This window comes from Diaporthe amygdali, assembly GCF_026229845.1.
Source record: "Diaporthe amygdali strain CAA958 chromosome Unknown NODE_33_length_508711_cov_65_296071, whole genome shotgun sequence".
NCBI lineage: Eukaryota > Fungi > Ascomycota > Sordariomycetes > Diaporthales > Diaporthaceae > Diaporthe > Diaporthe amygdali.
The window spans coordinates 89,944-113,206 of NW_026517053.1; the positions used below are offsets into that span (position 1 = coordinate 89,944).

At 53.2% G+C, this 23,263-nt stretch overlaps 7 protein-coding genes across 7 annotated transcripts; 3 read left to right on the forward strand and 4 right to left on the reverse strand.

The window, feature by feature from the left end:
- Positions 1 to 146: 146 nt before the first annotated feature.
- J7T55_002235 (uncharacterized protein) lies at positions 147 to 2,275 on the reverse strand (the record flags this gene model as incomplete). The annotated part of the gene is made up of 5 exons (XM_053132764.1): positions 147 to 1,007; positions 1,064 to 1,387; positions 1,441 to 1,499; positions 1,560 to 1,719; positions 1,790 to 2,275. The coding sequence occupies 5 exons, from the start codon at positions 2,273 to 2,275 to the stop codon at positions 147 to 149; spliced, it is 1,890 nt and encodes a 629-aa protein (XP_052989206.1).
- Positions 2,276 to 3,401: 1,126 nt separating this feature from the next.
- On the forward strand, positions 3,402 to 3,674 carry J7T55_002236 (uncharacterized protein; the record flags this gene model as incomplete). Its single annotated transcript, XM_053132765.1, has 1 exon — positions 3,402 to 3,674. One exon carries the CDS (start codon positions 3,402 to 3,404, stop codon positions 3,672 to 3,674), a length of 273 nt encoding a protein of 90 aa, XP_052989207.1.
- A 1,248-nt stretch (positions 3,675 to 4,922) lies between these two features.
- J7T55_002237 (uncharacterized protein) lies at positions 4,923 to 5,689 on the forward strand (the record flags this gene model as incomplete). Its single annotated transcript, XM_053132766.1, has 4 exons — positions 4,923 to 5,108; positions 5,218 to 5,261; positions 5,332 to 5,548; positions 5,609 to 5,689. The coding sequence occupies 4 exons, from the start codon at positions 4,923 to 4,925 to the stop codon at positions 5,687 to 5,689; spliced, it is 528 nt and encodes a 175-aa protein (XP_052989208.1).
- Positions 5,690 to 6,351: 662 nt separating this feature from the next.
- J7T55_002238 (uncharacterized protein) lies at positions 6,352 to 9,288 on the reverse strand (the record flags this gene model as incomplete). Its single annotated transcript, XM_053132767.1, has 1 exon — positions 6,352 to 9,288. One exon carries the CDS (start codon positions 9,286 to 9,288, stop codon positions 6,352 to 6,354), a length of 2,937 nt encoding a protein of 978 aa, XP_052989209.1.
- Positions 9,289 to 10,033: 745 nt separating this feature from the next.
- J7T55_002239 (uncharacterized protein) lies at positions 10,034 to 14,934 on the reverse strand (the record flags this gene model as incomplete). The annotated part of the gene is made up of 3 exons (XM_053132768.1): positions 10,034 to 14,017; positions 14,094 to 14,508; positions 14,816 to 14,934. The coding sequence occupies 3 exons, from the start codon at positions 14,932 to 14,934 to the stop codon at positions 10,034 to 10,036; spliced, it is 4,518 nt and encodes a 1,505-aa protein (XP_052989210.1).
- A 2,961-nt stretch (positions 14,935 to 17,895) lies between these two features.
- On the forward strand, positions 17,896 to 19,903 carry J7T55_002240 (dicarboxylic permease; the record flags this gene model as incomplete). The annotated part of the gene is made up of 6 exons (XM_053132769.1): positions 17,896 to 18,215; positions 18,317 to 18,419; positions 18,480 to 19,404; positions 19,473 to 19,515; positions 19,649 to 19,699; positions 19,756 to 19,903. The coding sequence occupies 6 exons, from the start codon at positions 17,896 to 17,898 to the stop codon at positions 19,901 to 19,903; spliced, it is 1,590 nt and encodes a 529-aa protein (XP_052989211.1).
- Positions 19,904 to 20,206: 303 nt separating this feature from the next.
- On the reverse strand, positions 20,207 to 20,624 carry J7T55_002241 (uncharacterized protein; the record flags this gene model as incomplete). Its single annotated transcript, XM_053132770.1, has 2 exons — positions 20,207 to 20,385; positions 20,552 to 20,624. The coding sequence occupies 2 exons, from the start codon at positions 20,622 to 20,624 to the stop codon at positions 20,207 to 20,209; spliced, it is 252 nt and encodes an 83-aa protein (XP_052989212.1).
- Between the last annotated feature and the right edge of the window lie 2,639 nt (positions 20,625 to 23,263).

Here is a 23,263-nt window from a genome sequence, read left to right on the forward strand (position 1 = left end):
GCTGTAGGATCAACATCAACCTTCGGAACATGTGTGAGGAGATCTGTCATCATATTGTCACTCTCGTGCGACGGTTATGTGCCTGAGGTGAACTTTCGGGCGGACGATCAAATGGACCGGACAGCCGTCCTGGCCAAAGGCTACAGTCACGTCGCCAGGTACATCGTCTCGAACCCGATGACCTCGTAGTGACCAGTCTCAGTGTTGAGCGTCAAGTTTGTATGTACCGTCTCGCCTCCTCGCAAGAATCCAGCCTCGACATTCCCACCTGCCACTGGCCTCGTCAAACTGTTTGCCCCAGCCTTCATCGTGAAGTTAGCCAGAGACAGATCCCATGGGTTTCGACTGGCAACACTGGGACTACCATAATACTGCGCTGTTGCTCGCTCGGGGGTGAGAGATAGCACAAAGTATCCACGGTAGTAACCATCTTGCCATTGTAGGGACTCATTCTCCTCGACAACGGCCTGCGCATCGGCCTGAGTGTCAAGAATCAATCCGCGATTGCCGCTGGAACTGACGGCTGTCCCAGCAAATTCGACCCCGATCGCGCCATCACCATAGACCGCATCGTAAGGCTTGGTTTCGAGCCATGCAAGATCGGATACCCAACTCTGGTGGCTATCTCCTGCGAGAAAGATAGTGTTGGGGATAGAATTGTCGTACAGATGTTTGAGAGTGCGGTTACGGTTGGCAACGTACCCTTCCCAGTTGTCGCCATCAGGTTCGTTATCTTCCACAATGCGGGAGAAGACAATCTGGTTGGCAACGACTCGGTACATCGCTCCTCGCTTGTTCGAGTTGGTCAGTTGGCTATAGAACCAATTCTCTTGGTGAGAGCCCATGAGGCTTCGTGAAGCATCGTTTCGAAGCAACTGGATGTATTCTGCATTCCAACCGAGGTCTGTGATAGCACGGTCATAGTTGCGCGTGTCGATAACAATGAGGTCTAGCAAATTGCCCATTGGAAACGACCGCCATATTCGCAAATTATCATCGAGGTCAACCTGTGCCTTATGAGCCATGGGGCTGGGTCAGAGATAGGTATTCGTTCCAAACAAACCTGACGAATTGGCATCCACTCAAAGTATGCTCTGACAGCATTCATCTTCCTCTGATCAACTGAAATTGACGGCCCATCGGTGAGGAAAGACTCCTCGGTGTTGTTCAGCGCGCTGAATCCATCTCTATAGCCATTATTTGCAACCTCATGGTCATCCCATGTAGTAATCCATGCATAGTTCTTGGCCAGTAGTTGCAGATCGGGGTCACTTCTGTATTGTCCATGCCTCGTCCTGTAGTCGAACAAGCTGAACAGCAAGCGCGGGGGCTGGTGGCCGCGAGCACCACCGACAGCTCCCTCATAAATATAATCGCCAACATGTACCTGGTTGTAGATTAGCGTCAAACGCAACACACGGCACAGAGCGAAATACTCACAACGTAGTCCTGCCCGTCTTTTCTGGCCGCATTCCCGTAAACGTTGAAGTAGCCGTTGGCTGGGAAATTTCAATCAAGTCAGAATATAAATCAAGCTTGAGCCAGGTTGCAAAGCTTACGATAATTAGAACAAGAGAGCACAGCCAGCTTGAGTTCGTCGACATCTGCATCGAGAGCAGGTGAAGTCTTGGTTCGACCAACAGGACTGGAATTGTTCGACCCACAGACAGTGAATTGGTAATTGTAAGTTGTCCATGACTGTAGTCCGTGTGCCTCGACCTGTTGGGACAAACTATCAGCTTCCAACAGCCCATTGAAGCATTTCATGTATCTTTCCACTCATGCTAACCTTCACTGTGAAATCAATGTCACTCGTCGTGTATGCTGTACCAGTGGACATGGCAGACCCTCTATATGTTTCATTGGCATCGGTGTTGATTCCCAAGGTTTGGCGCCACACTTTCCACTCGACACAGATTGGATTCAGATCTGCCTTTATGTATGTCTCAGTGTCATGATCATACAAAGGAACCGTTCCCTCAACCGTCACGTTGCTCAGGTCAGACTCAGGAGATGGAGCAATTCTCGTCCAGAGAATAACACTGTCAGGGTATGGATCCCCAGATGCAATCCCATGAGTGAAGCTGAGCTCAGATGAGCTATAGGCAATATTTCCACGCTTGAAGCTTCTGCGCGAGATATTGTCGACGTGAAGGCCTAGATTGATGTGTTCCTCGCGGTGTGAAGGACTGTGGTAGTTGAGGTTGCCGGTGAATGAGGCGATCGCTGGGTGTACAAGGGAAGCCCCAGCAGTCAAGATACCGAGAGAGTGCATGGCGGCAGACAAGGGAAAGTAAAAGCTAGTTACGACGGATTTCAATCACCAAATGCTTTCAGAAGATGTTCATATAGTGTCGTGGCAGTCGCTATACTTTATATCCAGATCCCAGTGATTGATCAAGTTCCTGGGCAATATGCTGCACTCGTACTTGACCGTCATATCTCAACGCCACCTTTCAGGAGCTGAAATTGACTATGCCCAGAGCAAAAGGCGTCATGAGCCACGCAGAGTGATTAGAATTCGCTCACGCATCCAATATTGCAACGTTATGCAGCACGACCGACATCCAAGACCACGACCCCCGATGCTGTGCCACTTGTTTTCATCCGAACTCTGAGTATTACAGAAAACGTGATATAATATAGCCATACTATTGGACCGGGCCGTGTAGCTCGCTTACCTTCCTCGGCTTTGTCATAGGCTGCGTGGCTGTCGATCGACGCTTGAGCAGCCCACTAAGGTCGAAGGCGGCGCTTGGCACTGTGAGCTTATTGCGAAAAATAGAATCGTTTAGATTCAGAAAATTACACGAAAGTTTTACTTCGTGAATAGTATATGTCATCGAATACAGTCCACAGAGATCCTAGATGTTGACCTATCATTACGTGAGCAAACTGCCCTCCTTCTGTACCTCATATATGACACAAGAAAAGAGTTGTACATCCAATCCATTAAATGTCTATTTAGGATTTTCTCGTACTAATTGCATCCCACAATCTGTAAATCATGTTGCCGGGCTTTGGAGTCCGAACCTGTCAAACACCATCTATAACAGGACTTCCTCACCTTTGATTGCAGGCACAACTGAGCCGAGGGGGAACCCTTTTGCAAGTGATAATATCGAATTTCACAGAGTCGTTACTGTTCTGCCTCCATTTTGTTTGTACCGAGGCGCCGGATGAGCCGTAATGCTTTCCTCAAAGGTCCTTCTTTTAAGCTACTGATTCTCGCCGGATTTCTTGGAGAACTGTGCTGTCTATGATTTCTGACTCGGGCCAATCAGCACAAGGCAGAAAGCTCACCTCCACGCATGAAAACTAGAAGGCCCAGAGATTCCTCTGACGCCGAGGTCAACGGCAATGAAACCCTCACAGCGCACACTTGATGGAAATCTTTGACTATGGGGCTAATACTCACTCCCGCACGGGAAAAAGATTCCTGTGAGAACGAGAATAGTCTCAGGGGCTTCATTAATGCTGAAGGCAATGTCTGCTTCCATAACGAGGGTGTGGCGTGCACGGTTGATGGCGAGGGAGGAGAGTGTAACCAACTCGGCTCATTTCTCAAGCTCATTGTCAACGAGGTTGACAACCTGCAGCTAGACGAACCAGAGCATATTGCCGGCGGCGAGATTGGAGTCCTAGATGAGGATGGGAATGTAGGTTCTGATTGAGCAGTAGAGTTCGTTTGATTCGCTTTCTTCCCGTCCTGGACCACCCCGGCGTGAGATTTTCCATTACTTGTTGCTACGCTGTAGGCATTCAAAATCCCCGCTGAAGATGTTGATTCAGTGGTCCTTTGCTTCAAATGAAGTTGATGATCTGACCGGTCGGCTGAGCCGTCAGCAATGAAAATGGAACATCTTCAATAAACGCTGCGATGCGAAATCTTGTGCACCTGCCGACGCGGCCCACCATACTGCGCTGTGGATGGACCAAGACCTAATCCGAGATTCATATGACGAAAAATTCGCAACATTTATGTTAGCAAATTGAATATGTTCAAGTATTATGAAAGCTGAAGTCTGGGCCAGAGGCGGCCAAAATAGTTATCGTTGATGCCGGCTTCAGCAATGCAGGGTTCAACTTCTATTTACTTGCTATGGACAGGTGCCCATCTTCTGGGCTATAATCGCATGGGATGGCACTTTACCCGATTCCACAAGGCCATTATTCACTAGTGGTCCTCAGAACTCCCGAGTTGGATCTGAGAGCCACTAAGCCAAGCTAAGGCTAAGTTGGGTTGTATGTACGCGTGCTTGGGGAAACCAAAACTTCACGAGTGACCCCAAAGTCATCGCGATCCCGATCAATCAAGATCTGGGATCAAATTGTCCGGCAAACATCTTCTGCTGAAACAAGCCGAGTAAAGAGGGGATTATGGAGGATAGCTCCGTCCACGCCCCTTGCTTTGATCCTGCTCCCTCAGAAACGCTGTTGTGCTTGCTGTGATTGGCATGAACGACAACTAACAGAATATCACATTGGCCATAATTCCTTGTGAAGGGAGGTCCTCACGTCCGAAGTCTGGCTTATTGGACGGATCGCAATTCCATCAGATCCCTTTGCGGATGAATCCTTGAGAGCTTCATGGGTATCTGCAGTGTTGAGTGAGCCTAGCACAAGTAAGGTTGTTGACTTACTGGAGCTACAATGAACCGTCCCTCCCAGAGTGTCCGTGAACTTATGGAGTACAATGTACATTCTATGGAAGCTCTTGCTGTATACACCTGCTAAAACACATGATCGAGGGGTATCTGAGCTTTAGCCGAGGATAATGGTGAAGTTCAAAATAAAAGGACAGACTGGGTCCCTGAGTGTGGACATCCATGTTTGGACTCTTGTTTATCCACCTTAAATACTCTGAAATTTCCCCAAAAGCCACTCTTGCATGGTTCGTCTGCATCCTAGATTCGGTCAACATGAAGCCTAGTACAATCATAACCGTCATTAGCGGTGCCATCGCATCCTCAGGAACCGTCAGCCTCCCCGATGAAGGCGAAGATACACAGGATACCAGCATCAACGAAGCGAGACCGCCAGCTACTGATGATATTCCAGGGAAAAACCCGTTCAGTCTCTGCAGGGGCGACCACAGTCGAGACATTGTAAGCATAGGATTTGTTGCCTGTTTCAGTTGTCTTTCCTCTGCCACCGAGAGCATTGCCAAAACTTTTGCTTTGTGCTCTGTGACAGGAAAAATGCTAACTGAAGTAGGCTGAGATCAATCAGATAGACCTCATCCCCAATCCACCTGTAAAGTAAATTTGGCCGTCCAACTCAGGTACCGAGCTCGATCGGGTCTTTGCTGCGCTGACAGTGATATTGCAGGGGCCAGGATCTCACAGTTCTGGCGGCCGGAACACTCCACGATGCCATCGAGAAAGGGACGGCAGTCGACATCAAGGTCAAATTCATCGGTTCTGTGGTGTACCACCATCGATTTGACGTCTGTGACGAATTAGAGAAGATGGGGCAAAGCTGCCCGCTGCCCGCCGGCCCCGTCTATTTCAATGAAACGTTCCCGATCATCAAAAAAATACCTCACGTAAGTAACGTCGACAATGATATCGGACGTTTCTTCTATGGTCTGATTATTTCGACATAGGGAAATTTCTTTGTGCACGCGGACGCCTGGTCAGGGAATGGCGCTGCTGTCACCTGCTTTGACGGAAAGCTCAGGTTTTGATATTTTTCGAAGACCAGTGGAATTGTGGTGTGTGGACACGAAGAGGCGGCGGCATCATCTGTTGGTATCTAGGCTGGAAGCAAGTCAAAGGGCAGAGCTCAAGAATGGCCTCGAGATTGGAGAACAATGTATTCATTTTGCTCTTCACCAAGTTCATCCAGCAAGTCACTGATGACCCCCGAAATTTTGACGACATGCAGCGAAAAAGACGAAGAAAATAAAAGACTCTGTGCTCACGCCAGCTGTTGCCTGAAGATGAGATTATTCATATGACGGGCATTCATTGCATGGCATGGGATCGCGTGCACTCATCCTGAAGAAGACATAGAGTATCAACCCTCTGCCAGTAACCAGAGCGGGCTCATCACAGCTTGACGGCCAGTGCCGTCAGCTGGCAGATGCGTACCTGCTGTGGCCGCCTAGAACCTGCATGTTGTCGACTCGAAGTTTCTGTGAGCTACGATTCTTGCTCCTACAACAGCCAAGTGGTCAATTGTAACACTAGCAGTGTCCAACCCTGGCTCTCACAAGAGTCACCCAATCATCACCCAGCATCGGATAGAATAGGCCATGCCACTTCCGACGCAGTCACGCGCGCGAGCAACACAGAATATCTATACTCTCAGCCCCATATGACCTGTTTCCCTTGGGTATCTATTTGCTTATGCCCTCAGCCCGTCCAAGAGTCCTTTCAGAGTAAGCCAACCATCGCTACTTTCCCAATTTTCCTTACCCTTACCCATCACACTACGGATAGCGGCCCTGGCCTTTCCCTTCCACTTGTCCCCGACACTCTCTACCTGCGGGCCATAATTCTCGAGTACCGCCACCAGCTCATCTGTCCTCCGCACCACAACTTGCCAGGCCTCATTGTCCTCGAGCCAGTTCCTGCTGCCGCTGCTACCTTCTGCCCTGGACTTAGCAGAGTCGGTAGTTAGTCCGCCGCCCATGGAGCTCGCGCCCGACGTGGCTCCCCCAACAGCCGCCCGCCAGGCCTTCTCCGAGGCGTCGATGGCGCCCGTGTAGTCCCTCCTCCATACTCGGAGACGCGACACCAGCTCCCACAACTCGGATCGGTTCGTGATGAGTGGTGCGACCTCGTTCTCCATCATCTCGTTGACGTTCCTCTCCACGCTCCCACGTGGCGGCTCGTACATACCACTTGGGTTGTTGTCGTTCTTTTTTTCCACCGTCAGCACGCCCTCTGTGAGGAGCAGCCGCAGGATGTCGTCGTCGAGCACGTCTTCAGTCTGGCGGAGTCGGATTATTGACCGTACAGCTTGGATGATCTCGAAAAATGGCATGGGTCGCATGTGTGTGGCCAGTGTGATGACGTTATCCCAGATGCGCCAGTTGTCACCTGCTATCGACGCCCCACGTTTGTATGCCTTCATCGATTGGATGAGTAGCATCGCTGGATCTTTTTGAGGTTTCGTCGACGGCCGGGGTTCTTCGTCCTCCTCATCGTCGTAATGCTTGTGTCCATTGACTGGTGTCTCGCCCTCGTCACTGGTTTCCTTAGCCTGTCTACTCTCGCCAACGGCTTCAAGGTACATGCTATACAGAGCGCTGCCCAGATTGCTCCACGTTCGTGCATCTTCACCACCAGATGTATCATTTGACGACCCAATTGCTCGAGTGAAGGCTTCTGCTGCGTCGCCGAAAAGTCCGAGCCGCAGGTTGATGTCCCCGAGCCGGTTCCACAACTCTGGAGCGATCCGATTTACAGAAACGGCTAGGTTGTACGCCTCACGGGCCTTGTGCCAGTCCTTCAGCGCGAGGTAATGCTCTCCCAGCGACTTTTGTGCACGGGCATACCTATTTTTTGAGATCTCCCACGCGCGCTCGTAGTGCGCCACTGCTGATTCGGACTCCATATCGCCCAAGATGCAGAACAACCTCGGTGCATTGGGCTGGGGCGGATTCCTCTCGGGACCATTGAATTCCGCCGCTTGGAGTGTCGATATGTCCGTATTCTCGTCAATTTCTTCCTCGGCCGCTGTGGAGACCCTATCTTTACGGTGGAATAATCGCCACCGGATAATTGCTCGTGCCTTCTCTTCGCCGCCGCCTCCTCTTCCGCTGCCGTCCTCATTGTCCAAAGATGCGCTGCTTGCCAGGCAAAGTGCGACTTCAGCCCATAATTTAAGGCGTTTGAAGATCTCAAGAGCTGAGACCAGAGACCCGACACCTGTCCAGGCGTATGCCAGCTCCGACTCGAGATGCCACCGTGGAGGCGACGAGAGCAGGTGTATGTATTGCAATCTTTTGTCTGCTGAGGCCGATTCGGTCGATTTGTCAACAGGGAAGAACGACTTTGGCTTGTCATCAACGGGAGCAGCCATCTCCGTGTTCTGCCTTGTCTTTGGTTCTTCTTCGGCGGCCGAGACTGATATAGCGGGAACATCCGTATTCTCGGTACTCGCCGTTGCCTCCATTTCAGCGCTGGAAATAGCCTTCTCTGCCGTGTCAACAAGAACCTGGTCAATGACCGCCTGCATCTGCAGCACACCTCTCTCAACAGTCCTGCTGCGATGGATCTCGATCCTTGACCGCACTAACAGTGCCTGCGTGTAGACCTGCCAGTTTGTGCTCTTGTCGTTGAGAACCCTCACAGCAAATGGTAGTATCTCCTCCGAAGTAAGTTCGTCAGCCGGCGAGAAGGCATCTTTAAGTGTCGCTTCAGTGAGAAGGATGATCTGGTCAAGGGTTGAAAGCTCAGGCTGTTGATCAGCACTGATATCCCGCAGCTGAGGCGGAAGCGTTGAGGCTGCAGCTGGGATATTTTGCTCGCCATGTTTTCCCTCTGTGCCGTCTTTTGAAAACTCGATATGCTCCAGGAGGGTATCGTCATTCAGTGCCAGGGCTTCAGGGGCCTCTCCGCCTCCTTCCTTGGCTCCTTCAACTGCGCTCTTGGCAAGCACCACTAGCTGGCTGGTGCTCTTGTCCTGGTACCGCGTTCTCTTTCCCAATGCCCCAGACAAAGCATATACGAAGCCGTTGAGCTCCGCAGCGTGCTTCAGCGCCTCCCGGGCTTTGACATCGTGGCCCAACATGAGGCAAATATTTGCCTTCTCCACCAAAAATCGCACTTTGTCTTCTGACGAGTATTTGGAGGCGTTGTCGGAGACTTCCCACGCTTCGCCGAACACGTCGCTCTCGACACTGGCCAGTCCTTGTTGAATCTTCTCCACCAAGGTCGGCACCTCACTCATGCCCACGTTCTTGACAAAGACGCTCCCTGAGCTCAGACTGGGCTGAATGAAGAGCTTGTAGTGCCAAACATGCAGCCTGAGCTTCATCCACGCCAGGCTCACGCCTCCGTGAGCCCCGGTCTCAGCTTGAGCCGCTGCCCACTCCGACTCTGAGGTCACATTCTCGATGACGTGCTTTGCCAGGCAGAACAGCTCGATGTGTGGGATGAATGAATAAACGCCGACGCCGTCTACATCCAGCGACCGGATGCCCAGGTCGAGGTCTTTTGAGTCCAAGTAAGGGGCCGCTAGGTTTGCTTGGTCTTGGGTGAGAACAGGGCCAGTGACGTTGGCCTGAAGGAAGGCGTTGAAGGCAGCCAGGCCATCCTGCAATGACGGTGCCATCGGACAAAGAAGGCAATCCAACACCAAAATCCGGACTGAACGGTTAGATGTGAAACTTGAAAGAAAAAACAGTCAGAGAGGCTCGATCTTGAGGCTTGGAGGGGTGATTGGTCATGGAGGGGCATCTGAAAATTTGCAGGGGATGGGCTTATCTTATCAGCACCTTTAGCCATCGAGACAAGGCCCAGCGCAGCCCAACAGTTCGGATGCGTTCTGGAGGAGAATCGGAAGGTCTATAAGAAAGTGACCACAGAGCACAACCACCCCCATTCCCCCCAACCACAGCGCACCAGTAACCACAACCGTAGGAAGACCAAAAAACATGGCGAGCCCTAAGGCACGTTTTACAATTTTACTGTTTCTGCAATGGTACCGCTACCACTACCGCTACCGCTACCGCTACCACTGCCACTGCCACTGCCACTATCACTAAACGGTTTCTTGCTCAATGCCCAGAGCCACAGCTGCCAGTGAGAGCGAGGCTACTCCCACATCTGACAGGACGTTGCCCGAGAATTGCAGCACTCCAGGATCCTACAAAAGTTGCCGAGTAGCGACTCCAGGAACGCAAAGTGCCCCCTAGCGCTTTCATTTCTTGTTTCCCGATTCTTCATCAGCCATAGCCTGCACATTGACCAACCCCCAGAACGCATAAAGTGACACTGCACGACACAGCGCATCGCCTGGCTCCTCCTGCATTTCAATAGTAGCTCCGAGAGATATCGGGTCAGGCCTGGAGATGCGCTCATTTCTTGCCCTTCTTCCTTCCAGGAACAACCTTGAAGCCTGCCGCACCAACGACGTCGTTGTCCTTGGGCTGGTTGGTTGAGCCCTTCTTAGCCACCTCGGACCATCCACCAGCACCAGACCCGGCCTTGGACTCGCTGACTGCAGCAGGCTCGAAGATGCCCTTCTCCGCCTGCTTCTTCCGGCGAATGAACTCCTGCGCGAAGCGCGGTGCATCCATGGTGGAGCTCGCCCCGTATATGATGTCCTTAATCATATCGCTCTCGGGAGGGATGCCCGTCAGGAACGCCGCCACCTCATCGACCGAGGTGCCAGGGTTGAGCCCTTTGGTCAGCTCTGCCTTGACCCACTTCTGGAACTCGCCCTGGGCTTCGCTAGTAGCGCTGCTCTTAGCGACAGCGGCCGTGGCAGGCTTGACCTGCGGCTTCGCCAGTTGGGATGTCGGGGAGCGAACAGTAGAGGGGCTCGGCGACTGAGCTTGCTGACCCTGGGCCTGAGAGGAATGCGAGGCAGGACCAGTGGGTACCTTAACCCTTCCACCAGCACCAACCGTCGCCCAGCCGCTGGCGATAGTGGGTGAGGCGTTGGCGGCGGCTGCCACAGTAGCGGCAGCGGCAGTCGTCATGCCTGGGGGTCCAGTCTTGCTGGCCAGCTCGGCATATCGCTTGCCCAAGGCGGAGGCACCAGCAGCTGCAGCTGTCTGCGAAGCTTGCTCCTTGACCGCCTTCTGCTTGCGCGCCTCCTCCTCGCGCTGGATCTCGGCCAGCGTCTTCTTACGATCGCCGCTAGTTGGGGTAACAGGTGTCGCTACAACGCCAGCTTTGACTGCACTCGGCTTGGACCAAGGGCTGGACACCGACGGAGCCGGAGACCCACTGCCCCAGGTGCTGGACGTCGGCAGCCCGGGTAGCACGACAGGGTTGGCCTTCTCGCGTTCCTTGGCCAGCGCAGCCTCTTTCTCGTGCGCGGCGCGGCGCTCTGCCTCGAGCTTGGCCGCCTTCTTGGCCTCGGCCTCTTGGATCTCCTTCAGACTAGGTCCCTTTTGCGCATCGGATCCAGGATCGCGAGCCCAGGGTGCCAATGGGGGAGGGGCAGCGGCGGCACTATCAGGAGTCTGACTCTGGGAGCGTGACTCAGCGTACTGGTCGGCAATATTGGACCGCCGCTGAGCAGTCGGCGCAGGGAGATGTGTAGAGACCGAAGGTGGCGGAGGGAAGGGCATGGGAAGGCCGGTGGACGCGGACTGCTTTGCCCACGCATCTTCATCCTGCACCTGCCGTTGAGCGGCTTGAGCAGCATCAGCTTGCGCCTTCTGGACCTGTTGGGTCAGTGAAAGGCTCTGTGTTGGATGGGGCTGTCGGTTCTGCTGCGACTCAGCATGCTTCGACTCGGGCTGCGACTGAAAAGGCTCCTGAGTGGCCTCCTTGATCACTCGAGCGGCCTCGGCAAGGTTCGCAGCGACGGCATCGTCAGCCAGTCCCCTGGTTGGCCCACTTTGAGAAGGGCCTGGTTGGGCTTCCTCGTCGGCGCGTTGTGTGGGTATGCCTTGGTATTCCTGAAATTCCTTCAGTCTATCTTTGAACCCCTCGGGATCCCTCTCCAGTTGGTCGACGTTCGGAAGTCGACCCTTGAGGTCTGTTGCAGGAGGACCGACAGGCTGAGGCGGGAACATACCGGAGACGCCACCAGGTCCGTGATAATTCGCCATCAATTGGCGCTCTGAGTCCGTCAAGTCCTGTCGAACATGGTCCGGTCCTGCGCTCATAGCGTTCGGGAGACCTGCTGCTTTATTGACAGCCGAAGGCTGCTCGAAGAAGCCTGGCGTAGGAGCCCCTATCGCGCCGCCAATGGGCGGCTGAGGGGGCATCCCAATGGGCGAAGTCATACTCCCAAAGCTTGGCTGACTCTGCAAGCTGTGCATGCTGGCCTGGTGCTGGAGACCACCAGGAAGACCAGTATGGACGTTACGGAAGTGGCCTTGCTGCGACATCACCTCCCTCTGCCGGGCCATCGCGAGCTGTTCCTCCTGCTTGCGGCGCTCCAGATTGTTCTGCTCCTCGGCGGTCAAAGTCTTGCCGTAGCTGGGGACGACGCCGAGCAGAGGTGGTATCACACCTCGAGCATCACCTCCTGGAGGGAAGGCGCCGGCCTGGGGTGCAGGCCCGTGTGGAATGCCAACCTGCGGCACAAGGAACGGCTCGCGAGAGTTGCCTATCCTACGAATAAGTTGGCCTAGAGGTTCAAAGTCTGGATCCTCCACCTTGCGAACTCTGAGATCTTGAGTGAAATAGTTGGCTTTGTACCATTCATTCATCTCAAGACCTGTGAATGGCCCCTGTTGTTGACCCTGGGGATCCATGTAGACCCAGCGCATACGATCTGGCATGACCATGGTTCTAGCCTGCGATTGTGGAGGCCCAGCAGCTGTAGGATCAGGAGTGAATGAGGTTGGTTGTGGCGCCGTGCCGACAAAGGCATGACCTTGCGGAGCCGTGGCCAGAAGGGGCTGGTTGTGATCAGCGGTGGTGAAGAGACTAGGCGAGCTGACCGATTGGGGTCCCGAAAAGATGTCCATGAGACCTCGCCCGCCCATCGGTACCGGACTATCAGTGTCGCGCTGAGAGCCGATTGTGCCGGCCCCAATAACGCCCAATGGGTTGGTTTGCCTCAAATCGGGGACAGAATCCGCCAGCGACTCGGTCTCTTGGTTCTGCATCTGGGCTTGCATGGCAGGAGGAAACAGTGACTGGATTTTGCTGCCACCCCTCAGTGAGCCCGCTCCTCCGAGGCCGCCGTTTCCTGTCCCAAAGAGCCCTCCAATGCTGCCCAAACCGGGAGAATGCATGTCGCCGCCTATGGGACTGAAGACGGAGCTCCCAAAAGCGCCACCGAACGCAGAGCGCTCGCGGTCAGGGGTCGCACTGGGGAATCCAGTAGGCCATCCTCCGATATTGCCCAGGGATGGGTAATTCTTGGCACCGACGCTTGAGGTCTGGCTGCGATCGCTACCATCAAATGCGGCAGCGGGAAAGCCACGGATTGAGCCGAAATTGGAGTTCTGTTCAGATTGCGCGCCGACCGGGTGCGACTTGTCGTAGCTGTAGTCGCCAGGCTCGTTGTCTCCACGCTCTGCCGGGGGGCTGCGGTAAGGGTTGGTCTGAGAGGGACTAGCCGAAGACGCATTCCGCTCCCGCGCGGCCCCCAGGTTGAGACCCGACATGCCGAAGTCGCCCGTGGTACCCTTGGCTGGCGTGTCGAAGATCTGGGGCCCTGTCGTTGGCATAGGCGGGGGGCTTGTGTCTCGAGCACCACCAAGAGCAGCACTGCCGCTGAGGCCTACGTCTCCTACAAAAGGATCCGTGTCAGTGCGGGAGCGGGTTGCCCATTGCTGGCTTCCGTTCGAACCGGTGGCGTGGTCTTCAAGGGGTACATTGTCTTCCTTCCTCGAGAAGAAGCGGGAACCGGTGCTGCCCCCAAATCCCTTGTCGGCGGCGCCAGGTGTGGCGATGGCAAAGTTGCCGAACCCGCCGAAGCCCGTCGTGGTCACGGGTGTGGTGGTGGCCGAGGCGCCCCAAACAGATGGAAAACCAGCACCACCGGCGGTGTTGCTGCGAGCCAGCCCAGTAAATCCGGCCTGCCTTGCAGGATCTGTAGCGCCACTAGGTTTGTTTGATTCGTCAGGGGCGTCAATCTCTTTGGTATCCGCGCGATTCCTCCCCAGCCAGGACATATCAAATCGACTGGGCCCAGCGCCGACGGGCGAAATCAAACCTCCGCCGCCAGAGAAGGGGTTGGTGTCTGTAGTCTCCCTGCGGCGCGTGGCGGGTCTCGGTGCGCCGGAAGGTGAAGTCAGGTTGTGAGACATGGACGGCTTTCGTCCGTTGACGCCCGCGCTCTGGCCACCCTCCTTGCTCTGCTGGTTTTGTTGCTGCTGCTGTTGCTGCTGCTGTTTCAGAGGAGAGTTGACATCTGAGGCGTAAAGCTGCCGGCAGAATATCGATTAGCTACGCAAAATCGCGCGGATCTGGGGAGAATTTGCGAATCACAAGGGTACCCACCTCCTTTTCCTCAACGGACATGTCTTGGTTACCAAGTGGGCCTAATTCCCCGTCTTGGTCCCAGCACACGGAAGGATCGTTGTGAGCATGTGCGTCATTAGGCTTGCCCCAACCCCTGGTATTTTGTCCATTAACATGGCCACTAGGACTGAAGCTTGACATGAACAATGCTTGCAGATCAACGTTGCCTGGGTCCGTCATCTTGCCAACATCAAGCAGGTCGTCTCTGGAGTATTTGCTACTCGGGATTTCTTGTGCAGAGGCGAAAGGAGAAGCAGAAGGAGGCTGGGGCTCGTTGGCAGAGGCGTTGAGTAGATTGTCTATCGCGGGAAGTGTTGACGCTTGGTTGTTGAAGGGCGTGGTCGACGATCGGCGGAGGATAGCAGTCCCATTAGAACGGCCGTCCCTTCGTAGCCTGTGAGTGAAGGCGATGGTGAGGTTAGAAATGACCTGGGCGCATGGAGAGGGGAGAATCAGGCCAAAACGGGCCTGATCGTGCCCAAGGTGGGACGGAAGCGCGCAGTGTGCAGGATCGGGGTGTGGCAGACGAGGCGGAGACGGATCGCAGCCTTGGGGGGAGCAGGACGACGCCAGCGCCCCAGTAGCGTGCAGAACGGCGATGCGCCGGCGGTAGACCAGCAGCGGGAGGAGGAGGGGGTTGAGAGGCCCATGGGGAGACTTGAGGCTCGGGTATGAGGAGGGGAGCGCGAGGGGACACTTACCAGTCACCACTGCCACTGCCACTGCCACGAGAGTCACCTCGGGTGCTGCCTCTGTCGCGACCGGAGTTCTGGCCTGCTGCGGCCGAAGCGAAGCTGGATGGCAAGTTTGGGCCAGCCATTGTGTGTATATGGACTGCTTTGGGTGTCAAAGCTTGGGGGTTTGGGCGTTGGGAGCGGTCGTCGTGGACGACTGGGGCGAGGCGACGCGATCGATGCGAGAAGCTTCTTGACTTGACACGGGAGGAGGGATGCAGACACGGGACGACGACACGACAAGCTCTGGCGTGGTCGAGAGGGCGTCTGACGCGTTGAGATGGGGATGATTGAATAATCAAAAGGGAACAGATGGCTGCAGGAGAGGAGTGGTTGTGGAATGAGATGGAATGGCAATGCCGGTGCGAGAGGAAGCCCTGTTTTCGTCGTTCGTGGTGCTTGACGGGAAAAATCAAACTCAAAAAATCAACATCACCGGTACCTAGGTAGGCTTGGGCCGGACTGACCTGGACCGGACGGGTACTGGGCTGGCAGTGTGACGAAGGAAGCTTCATAGGTCAAGGCGCTAAAACCTTTTGCTGGCCACTGGCCACAGGCCACAGTGGGGAAGTTCGGTAGGTTGCTTGTACATGGGACGGGATGCACGCCTTTTTTGCCTCGGGCACTAGCAGTGGCGGTGGCAGTGGGCAATGGGCAGTGGGCAATGGGCAGTGGCCAGGTGCCAGGAGGCAAGGACCAGAGATTCCCTTGGTAGAGCCAATTGCAGGGGGCTGGTGGGCAGGGGCGAGGGGACTTAGAGACAGTCCTTGCATCACACTCATTGGTGAGGAGGGTGCAGTCCTTGCCGGCGACACTGCTGTACTGGCCACGTACCCGCGCAGGGCCCGCCACACCAGACCAGTACCCAGCCTGTACGGCAAGCTTCCATCGTGCTGCGGACTGTCCCTTGCAGCTCACGTGAGGAGGCACGTGTGATCCGCATCCGCGCCGCCCCCAGTCTCCCTTGAGATGGCCATGATTCTATTCTTGCTTTCTCCACCATCACTATCTGGGTATGTAGTCTACTGTAGGCAGTCGTCTCCTCCACTTAGCCCACACACCTTGCCACCTTCCAGGCTCGCACCACTGCTGTCCCGACGTCGAAACCACGCGCAACGCGCTGGCGGCAACACATGATCATCTGCTGCAACAAGAAGACTCATCTCACCAAGCGCTTTGACAGTGATGTCACCCATGTGAAGGCCTCCAGGGCTAGCAATAACTTTGTCATATAAACTTCTGCGGCAACCAATCCTCGACCGTTGCGCAGACCATTCACCAGGACTTTGAGTCATTTGCATGTTTCGTATTGTTTCTTCACGGTCAACAACATCGTGCCTTCATAATTTCAATGCTCTGCTGGCTAGTTTGGACGGGCCTGGTCTTGGTGTATGGCTCCATGGCAATGCCTACATTAGCCCTCGTGAACTCTATTGATAGTAACATGTGTATGCTACCGAGACACATACTAGCACGTCAGTTTGAAGGGATCTGGTTCCTCCCATTTCTTTTTGTACTGTAATCGCTGCGGCCGCCACGCTGACGGGTTCATCAGTCAGCTTCCAAGCCTCCCCATCCCTAGGGGCCACCGCTGGCTGCATTCTCCCGCGGTCGAGGGAAAATTTGGAGACTCAATGTCTCCGACACCGCAGTGACTGAGTGCAACTCGCTCATAGAGAGGAAGGCAAAGATGACTGCCAACTCGTGACCGTACACATGTACAGACCCAGTGGATCACAGTCCGGAAAACCACTTCCTGAGACAAGTACATGTTGGGGATTTCCACTGTTATGCATCCACACGGAGAGGCCAACATCGATACTACTAATGTCGATTTACCTCTCATCGCTAAGCACAGATGTCGCGAAAGCAATGCTTGACAGCGTTCTACTGTTGAACCCAAGCTGACTGTTGCCGCTATTGGAATTAGGAAGTCATCATACGAGGGCCAAATCACGCTCAGAGGTGTGGGCTCACCCATTTTCTCTGTAGTGCAACAGCCACCAGACTACCTGAGTAGTAAGGGGCTTGAAACTGTACTTCAGATTCCGTGACTGCACCGTTATCAAGATCAGCCATCTTTGCTGCCTGGATCGAATACGCGTTACAATGAGTTTGGATCTCAAGAACCGCAAAATCACCCCTGTCAAGTACAAACTGGCGACTGTGTTCCAGCCCCTCACTTAGAGCTTTTGTCACTGTCTGCGGGATGGCTTCTCCCATCAGACTGCATGGCGCCAGATCTTGCACATGCATGTGTGCCAGGAGCAAAGCGCTACCTAAAAGACAGGAGCTGATATCTTTGAGAGCAATGAACCGAAGCTCACGGCCATGCGGGACAATCCATTTAGACAGGCAGATTGAATTTGGAGGAATTGCTTTAAGGGGTGTGAGGCGACTTAGGCCAGCCTCATATTCTGCTTTCGAGGTCTAGTATCTCTCATTCTTGCTCCGTGCTCCAGGCAGTCCTCTTTTCACTAGATCCAGAAGCAGGCACTGCCTAATACCACTTAAAGAGATGTGTCCCTTGATGCGTTACAATAGCATATTGATCCTTCAGTTCTCGCAAAAGAATTGTTTCCCCCTTCCCACTTACAGTCAGGAGGTGAGCCTGGTCATTCTGTTCTATACGTGAAGGCACAGCTAGTGGTACTTGGAAAACATGAAATGTCTCCTCAGCTGCTTGCCAGGGTCCTCGGGGGGCATGCTACGACCTAAACCATGCCAGAAATGTTAATGACTTATATTTCATCCAATCTGGATACTAGCGATGAACAACCTCTATTTGTTGAAGTTGACAAATCCACGCCTATTGTCGCGTATCTTTAGGTTGAGGCTGACGGATCCTAAGAGCGACTAACAAGTTCGAGATTAGCTGGGGTTTTCCATGACAGGGGTTACGTAATCGCGGCGTCGACGTTATCTCTTCGCCGATGGCGCAATGGGCGAAAAGCACACAAAAAAGCGGTTCCATCCCCTCGGGTCGCCGAGGCATATTCTTCGGACGATCTCGTCTTGGGTCTCGAAGTCATCCCCAAGCCGCAACCATGAGCAGGAACAGCGACTCGGACCAAGACGTCGTTGCAGAGACAACGACGGGGAAGGTCCCTGCTGTGGTGGCCGTCGAGCCCCATGCCGTTGACAGCCAGTCCCGAGGCTTAGTATCTGGGCACCACCACCCCAACGGCCACGGCAACGGTCTCGAAGATGGCATCAATGAGACCGATGTGAACGACCACGACGGCGATCTCGTCACGGCAACAGAGCTCCATGATCTCAAGCGAGGCCTTACCGAGCGCCACCTGAGCATGCTCGGCATTGCTGGTGCGATCGGGACCGGACTTTTCCTCAGCCTCGGAGGCGCAATGTATGTATAAACCTCTTCCCGCTACGATTACCTGTCTTTTTATGAGGCTATTCTGGAATGCATCGCTTCGGGCTCCGCAATGGGTGACTAACGCATAACAGCCAGACTGGCGGGCCCCTAGGCGCCTTGCTTGGGTATGCTATGGTCGGTGGAATAGTTTGCTCGGTCCAGTTTGCACTTGGCGAAGTAACGGCTCTCTTACCGGTGAGATATTGAACGGCAACGCTCCACGGCAAATGTGAGCTTATGGCTGACAAGTTGCAGGTCACTGGAAGCTTTGTCAGACATGCGGGCTTTCTGGTCGACCCTGCCCTCGAATTTGCCATCGGATGGAATCTCGTCTACGGGAACTTGCTCAGCATTCCTTCCGAAATTACAGCTATCTGTGTACTCTTTCAATTTTGGACTGATTTGAACAGCGCATTATGGATAATAATTTTCATTATTGCGACTGTCGTCGTTGGCGTGGCATTCGTTCGGATCTTTGGCGAAGTCGAGTTCTTTTTTGCAGTGCTCAAGATCCTCCTGGTGGTATTCCTCATCATCCTCGGCTTGGTCATTGACCTCGGTGGCGTCCCCGGTACCCCTCGCATCGGCTTCAAGTATTGGCAGAATCCAGGACCGTTTGTCGAGTATATCGGCACTGGCGACTGGGGAAAATTCCTTGGTTTCTGGGGCGTCATGACCTCTGCCGTTTTCTCCTTCGCAGGAGTCGAGTCTATCGCCATGGCAGCAGCTGAGACCCAGAACCCACGACGAGCAATCCCCCGCGCCTGCAGACAGGTCTTTGCACGAGTTTTGCTATTCTATATGCTTGCAGTGCTTGTCGTGGGAATGCTCGTTCCCAGCGATGACCCGCGCTTGGGTGATGAGAGCGGAACCGCAGCTCAGTCTCCATTCGTTATCGCGGCAAGTGCAGCTGGCATCCGCGCCATTCCAAGCGTGGTCAATGCCATCGTTATTACGAGTGCGTGGAGTGCAAGCAATCAGTCACTCATGGCTGGTACGAGGGTCTTGTATGGCCTCGCGCTGAAAGGTCAAGCCCCAAAGATTTTCCTGCGAACGACTGCATGGGGGACACCCTACATGTGTGTTGCCCTGTTCACGTTGTTCATGTTTCTGAGCTTCCTGACTCTGAGCAACAATGCCATGACAGTCTTCTGGTGGCTTGTCGACCTCACCGCAGCTGGTGTGCTAGTCAGCTGGTGCACAATTCTTCTAAATCACATCCGCTTAAAGCTGGCGATGACAAAACAGGGAATTCCGGTGGCGAGGCTGCCATGGCACAATTCCTGGACTTGTAAGCTCTTTCCCCTCACCCATTTCATGAACTGATTCTGGATAGACAGCACTAACGAAGTCGCATGCATAGTCTATAGTTCTTGGATCTCATTATGCTTGTGCATCATAATATTGTTGACGAATGGATTTAGCTGTTTCACGAAAGGCAACTGGGACCCCGAGACCTTCGTGTCATCGTATTTGTAAGTTCATCCGGCGATGCCCTGTGTTATCAGAACGGTCTCTAATGTGTGGACAGAGATATTCCTCTTGTTATAACGGCTTTTTTGGTCTGGAAGTTCTACAAGAGGACCAAGTTCTATTCCTTGGACGAGATACCCCTTGCGGACGCGTTGAGGCAGGCTGATCTAGAAGAAGCGGCTAGACTGCAAAGATATCATGACTAGATGTTAGACAATCAGACACATGGGTAGTAATAAGTTTCAAATTTGCGGCCTTGTGCCAACACTTCCAAGGCTAGGAGCTGTTCACGATAGAGTGTTCGCTCATATGTGTACAATAAGTTTGATAAATAATGAATCAGCCACCAGACACGTATTTCGAGGCTATTTACGGGCGGCAAATATATCTCAAACTAGAACCATGCTCCTAACTAGGTATACCTGAAGGCCAACTTTACCCATAACTCCGATTGATGTGTAATTCAAACGCTCTAGGCCTCCCAAAATGCTCCTGTGTCGGTTTCGCCGTCACTTGCCCCAACTTAAGACGTTGAAGACGCTTCGCCGCGGGTCGGCGCTGCCCTGATCTTCAAACACCCTCTGTCGCGATGCCTCACTCTGGGCACTCTGATATTGCGCAAACATCCGATCGTAGGTGCGAGATGAAGTCCCGAGTTGCCATTTTACATAGGCGCCTACTGCGGACACTGTAGAGTTCGTGAGTCAGTCGGCCATTTGCAGACGTGGACTTAATAAAGGCTTCATCCTGTCTTGTGGCAAGGGAGAGAGGACGCCTTCACCCAAGGGACCGCGAAAGGGGCCCTGATGGGCTTGGAATTCGCTGGTTCTTTCTTCTTTCACGTTGAGACTTACAGGAAGCGACCACTGCAATAGCTGGGCCGTATTTGGTACCAGGCAGTACTTTCATCGGTGTTGCTGCTGGCATGGTGAAATGGGCTTTGAGGAGGCTGGCAATTGGGGGATTCAATGGTTGGCCGGCTCGGATTGCGAGTTCGATGGTCCAATCAGAATTAAGACGTTGTGACAATACTCTCAGTAGGGACGAGATCCAATCAATGATGTATAAATTGTGGGGTTGACGTGTTTGTGTGGGTTGCGAATGCTTTCGGTGCCATTGCATGATGGAATGATGGTCTTGATCTTTATAACTTCCATACTCACGCTCGTCGCAATCACAGAGCTGCCAGATTTCCGAGCATGGCGTGTCTGATTCTCAGCAGATGCCTAAGATGGTGCGGTCTTAGGCTGATGGTGGCATGATTGTAGGATTCTGTCAGCGGATATTCTTTCCAGGCGTCGCCTTTTCGGGAGGGATCGGTGGGCTCTGGGTCTTTGCCCCCGATAAGTGCTAACCCTTTACGGAAATGGAGACGTACGTTGTCGTCCTGATTGATAGAATTGCGATAGGGGAAGTCAATCATTTGCCAGATTTGCGAAGCGAGTCTGTGTTGGTTTAATTCTGGACAAGTCTCTTCCCCGGATTCTGCCGCATGTCAGGGCTGAAGCCGGGGTACGAGTCGGCGGGGTGGATGCAAAGTGACAGATCACATGCTGTCACTAAGCATCGCAGATGGTGGAAACAATATCTTAGCAATTTACCTTTAATGTTTGGCGCGGAATGATTCGGTCCTAAAAAATCATTTTTCCAATGCAACAAATGTTCCTTTCCCCATACATGTACAGCATGTTTCACTACTGCTAGAACTCACAAGTGACGAACGACATCACTGGAAAAGTTTTTGACGGAAGCATGGATATCCACATTTTTGGGTCATGTCACTCATTTACAGTACAAGCAGGCTATATAAAGAGGTTTAACGATAGTCCTGACAGTAACAAGACCTAGTATTCCGCTTTACAACTTTGGAATTTAGATCAGGTAAGCAAATACGCTGCAGACACCACAGCAAGATAATTCGATAATTAAGAAGAAGCGAGAATAAGATTAAGACAGTTTTCATAAACGCGAGCTCTTCCCGAAGTATACGGAATCATGCAAGGGTTTAGCGCCTCCTATTTATCTCTTTTCTGTCCCACGTTAACAGGATCAACCTCAGGAAAAGAGCGCGTCTTCAGTTGAACTTCATGATCTCACAGAATGTGATCAATACCTAGGTACGCTGTCACAGGACTTCAATATCGTCGACTAATACTGTCTTGAGACTTCACTCAGAAACTCTGCCGTGTTCTTTCGTCTCTCCTTTGAGAGTTCAGCAGCAAAACAAGGAACTTCTTCGAGTTCGACAACGCGTTCATCGATTAATCAAGCTCTACTTTTATTTGGTAGTGTCTCACGAGGACTAAAGCAACACAAACGACGAGAGATGGAAGGCTTCACGCTCAGTTCTTAGCTCAGAAGTGGCATTGTAACTTAGATTTGTAACCACGGGAGCTTAGAGTGTAACCAGAGTTCCTGCATCGTATATATTCGAAGATCCCGGGACGAATTGCACTGGTTTTCGAGACTCACTAACTATCTTTCGAATCAGATTATAGAGATGGGTATCAATGCCGGGTGGGGAAAAAAAAGTTACAAGTAGAGCGTGCGCCACCTGGAGAAGCCAAGTATAAGATGACAGTATTGTTTACGGCTCAACAGACTCCTTCTCTTCTCAGTCAGCGGACAGGGAGAGATGCTGAGCCGTAAAAGCAAAAAAGGCCGATATCTCCTCGCGCAACGTCTCTGCGTAGCGAAGAGTTCTTTCGCGTGCTCGTGGTTATTGAAGTGAGCGGTGCAGCTGAATGAGCTATCGGTCCGACCAATTTCGCAAGAGCGCTGTGCTTCTAGCTTGCAAAACAACCCGAGATAGTTGCTGTGAAACGTTCTCGTTAAGATGAGTCGGCCTCTTTCGGTTTCCAGCCTTCCATCGGTGGATTGGCTTTCCCCTCCACGATGCTGCATACCGGAAACGGTGGAAATTGGAACACACAAACGTGGAAGTTTATGACGGACTCGCGTGGCGGTAAAACCTGAGACAAGGTCCGAGCCATGGCTGGGAAGATCAACGAACCTTCAGTGTACAGACGCCTCGTATAGATCAAATTGGGCTCCCTTGCGCGTGAGCGGCCAATGAGGATGACGGTAGAGCGAGATGACATTGCTAGGTTTTCCAAATCGTCTCAATCGGGCCATGTCGATGGCCACAAGAAGCTGCGAGCATGGAAGATGTGGCTGCAGGATGCGAGTGCAATCTCGATGGAGTTGCTGACGCCCACACCTTTTGAACAGGCCCGATGACTTGCGAGATGGATGCAAAGTTGTGGCGTGGAGTACGAGCACGCGGATAAGTCCGCGCCCCCCCCCCCCTTTCTTTGCGCCCCCTTTCCCACGTACCGGGCCTGTGCAGCGTAGCACTTACAAACTCGCTTCATCAACGGCCGTTGCAACGCGAAGCAAAAGGGCTGCACAGATTGCAGGAGATCAGAGGCGCGTCGACATGATGGCGGGTCGGGCTGCGGATAACTGCATTGCCTTTCACTCGGAAGTCATAAAGCTGGTCTGAAGGTCTTTCCAGCAGACCGTTCCGTATTAGTACAGTTCGCAGGCAATGTCAGAATCCGTTT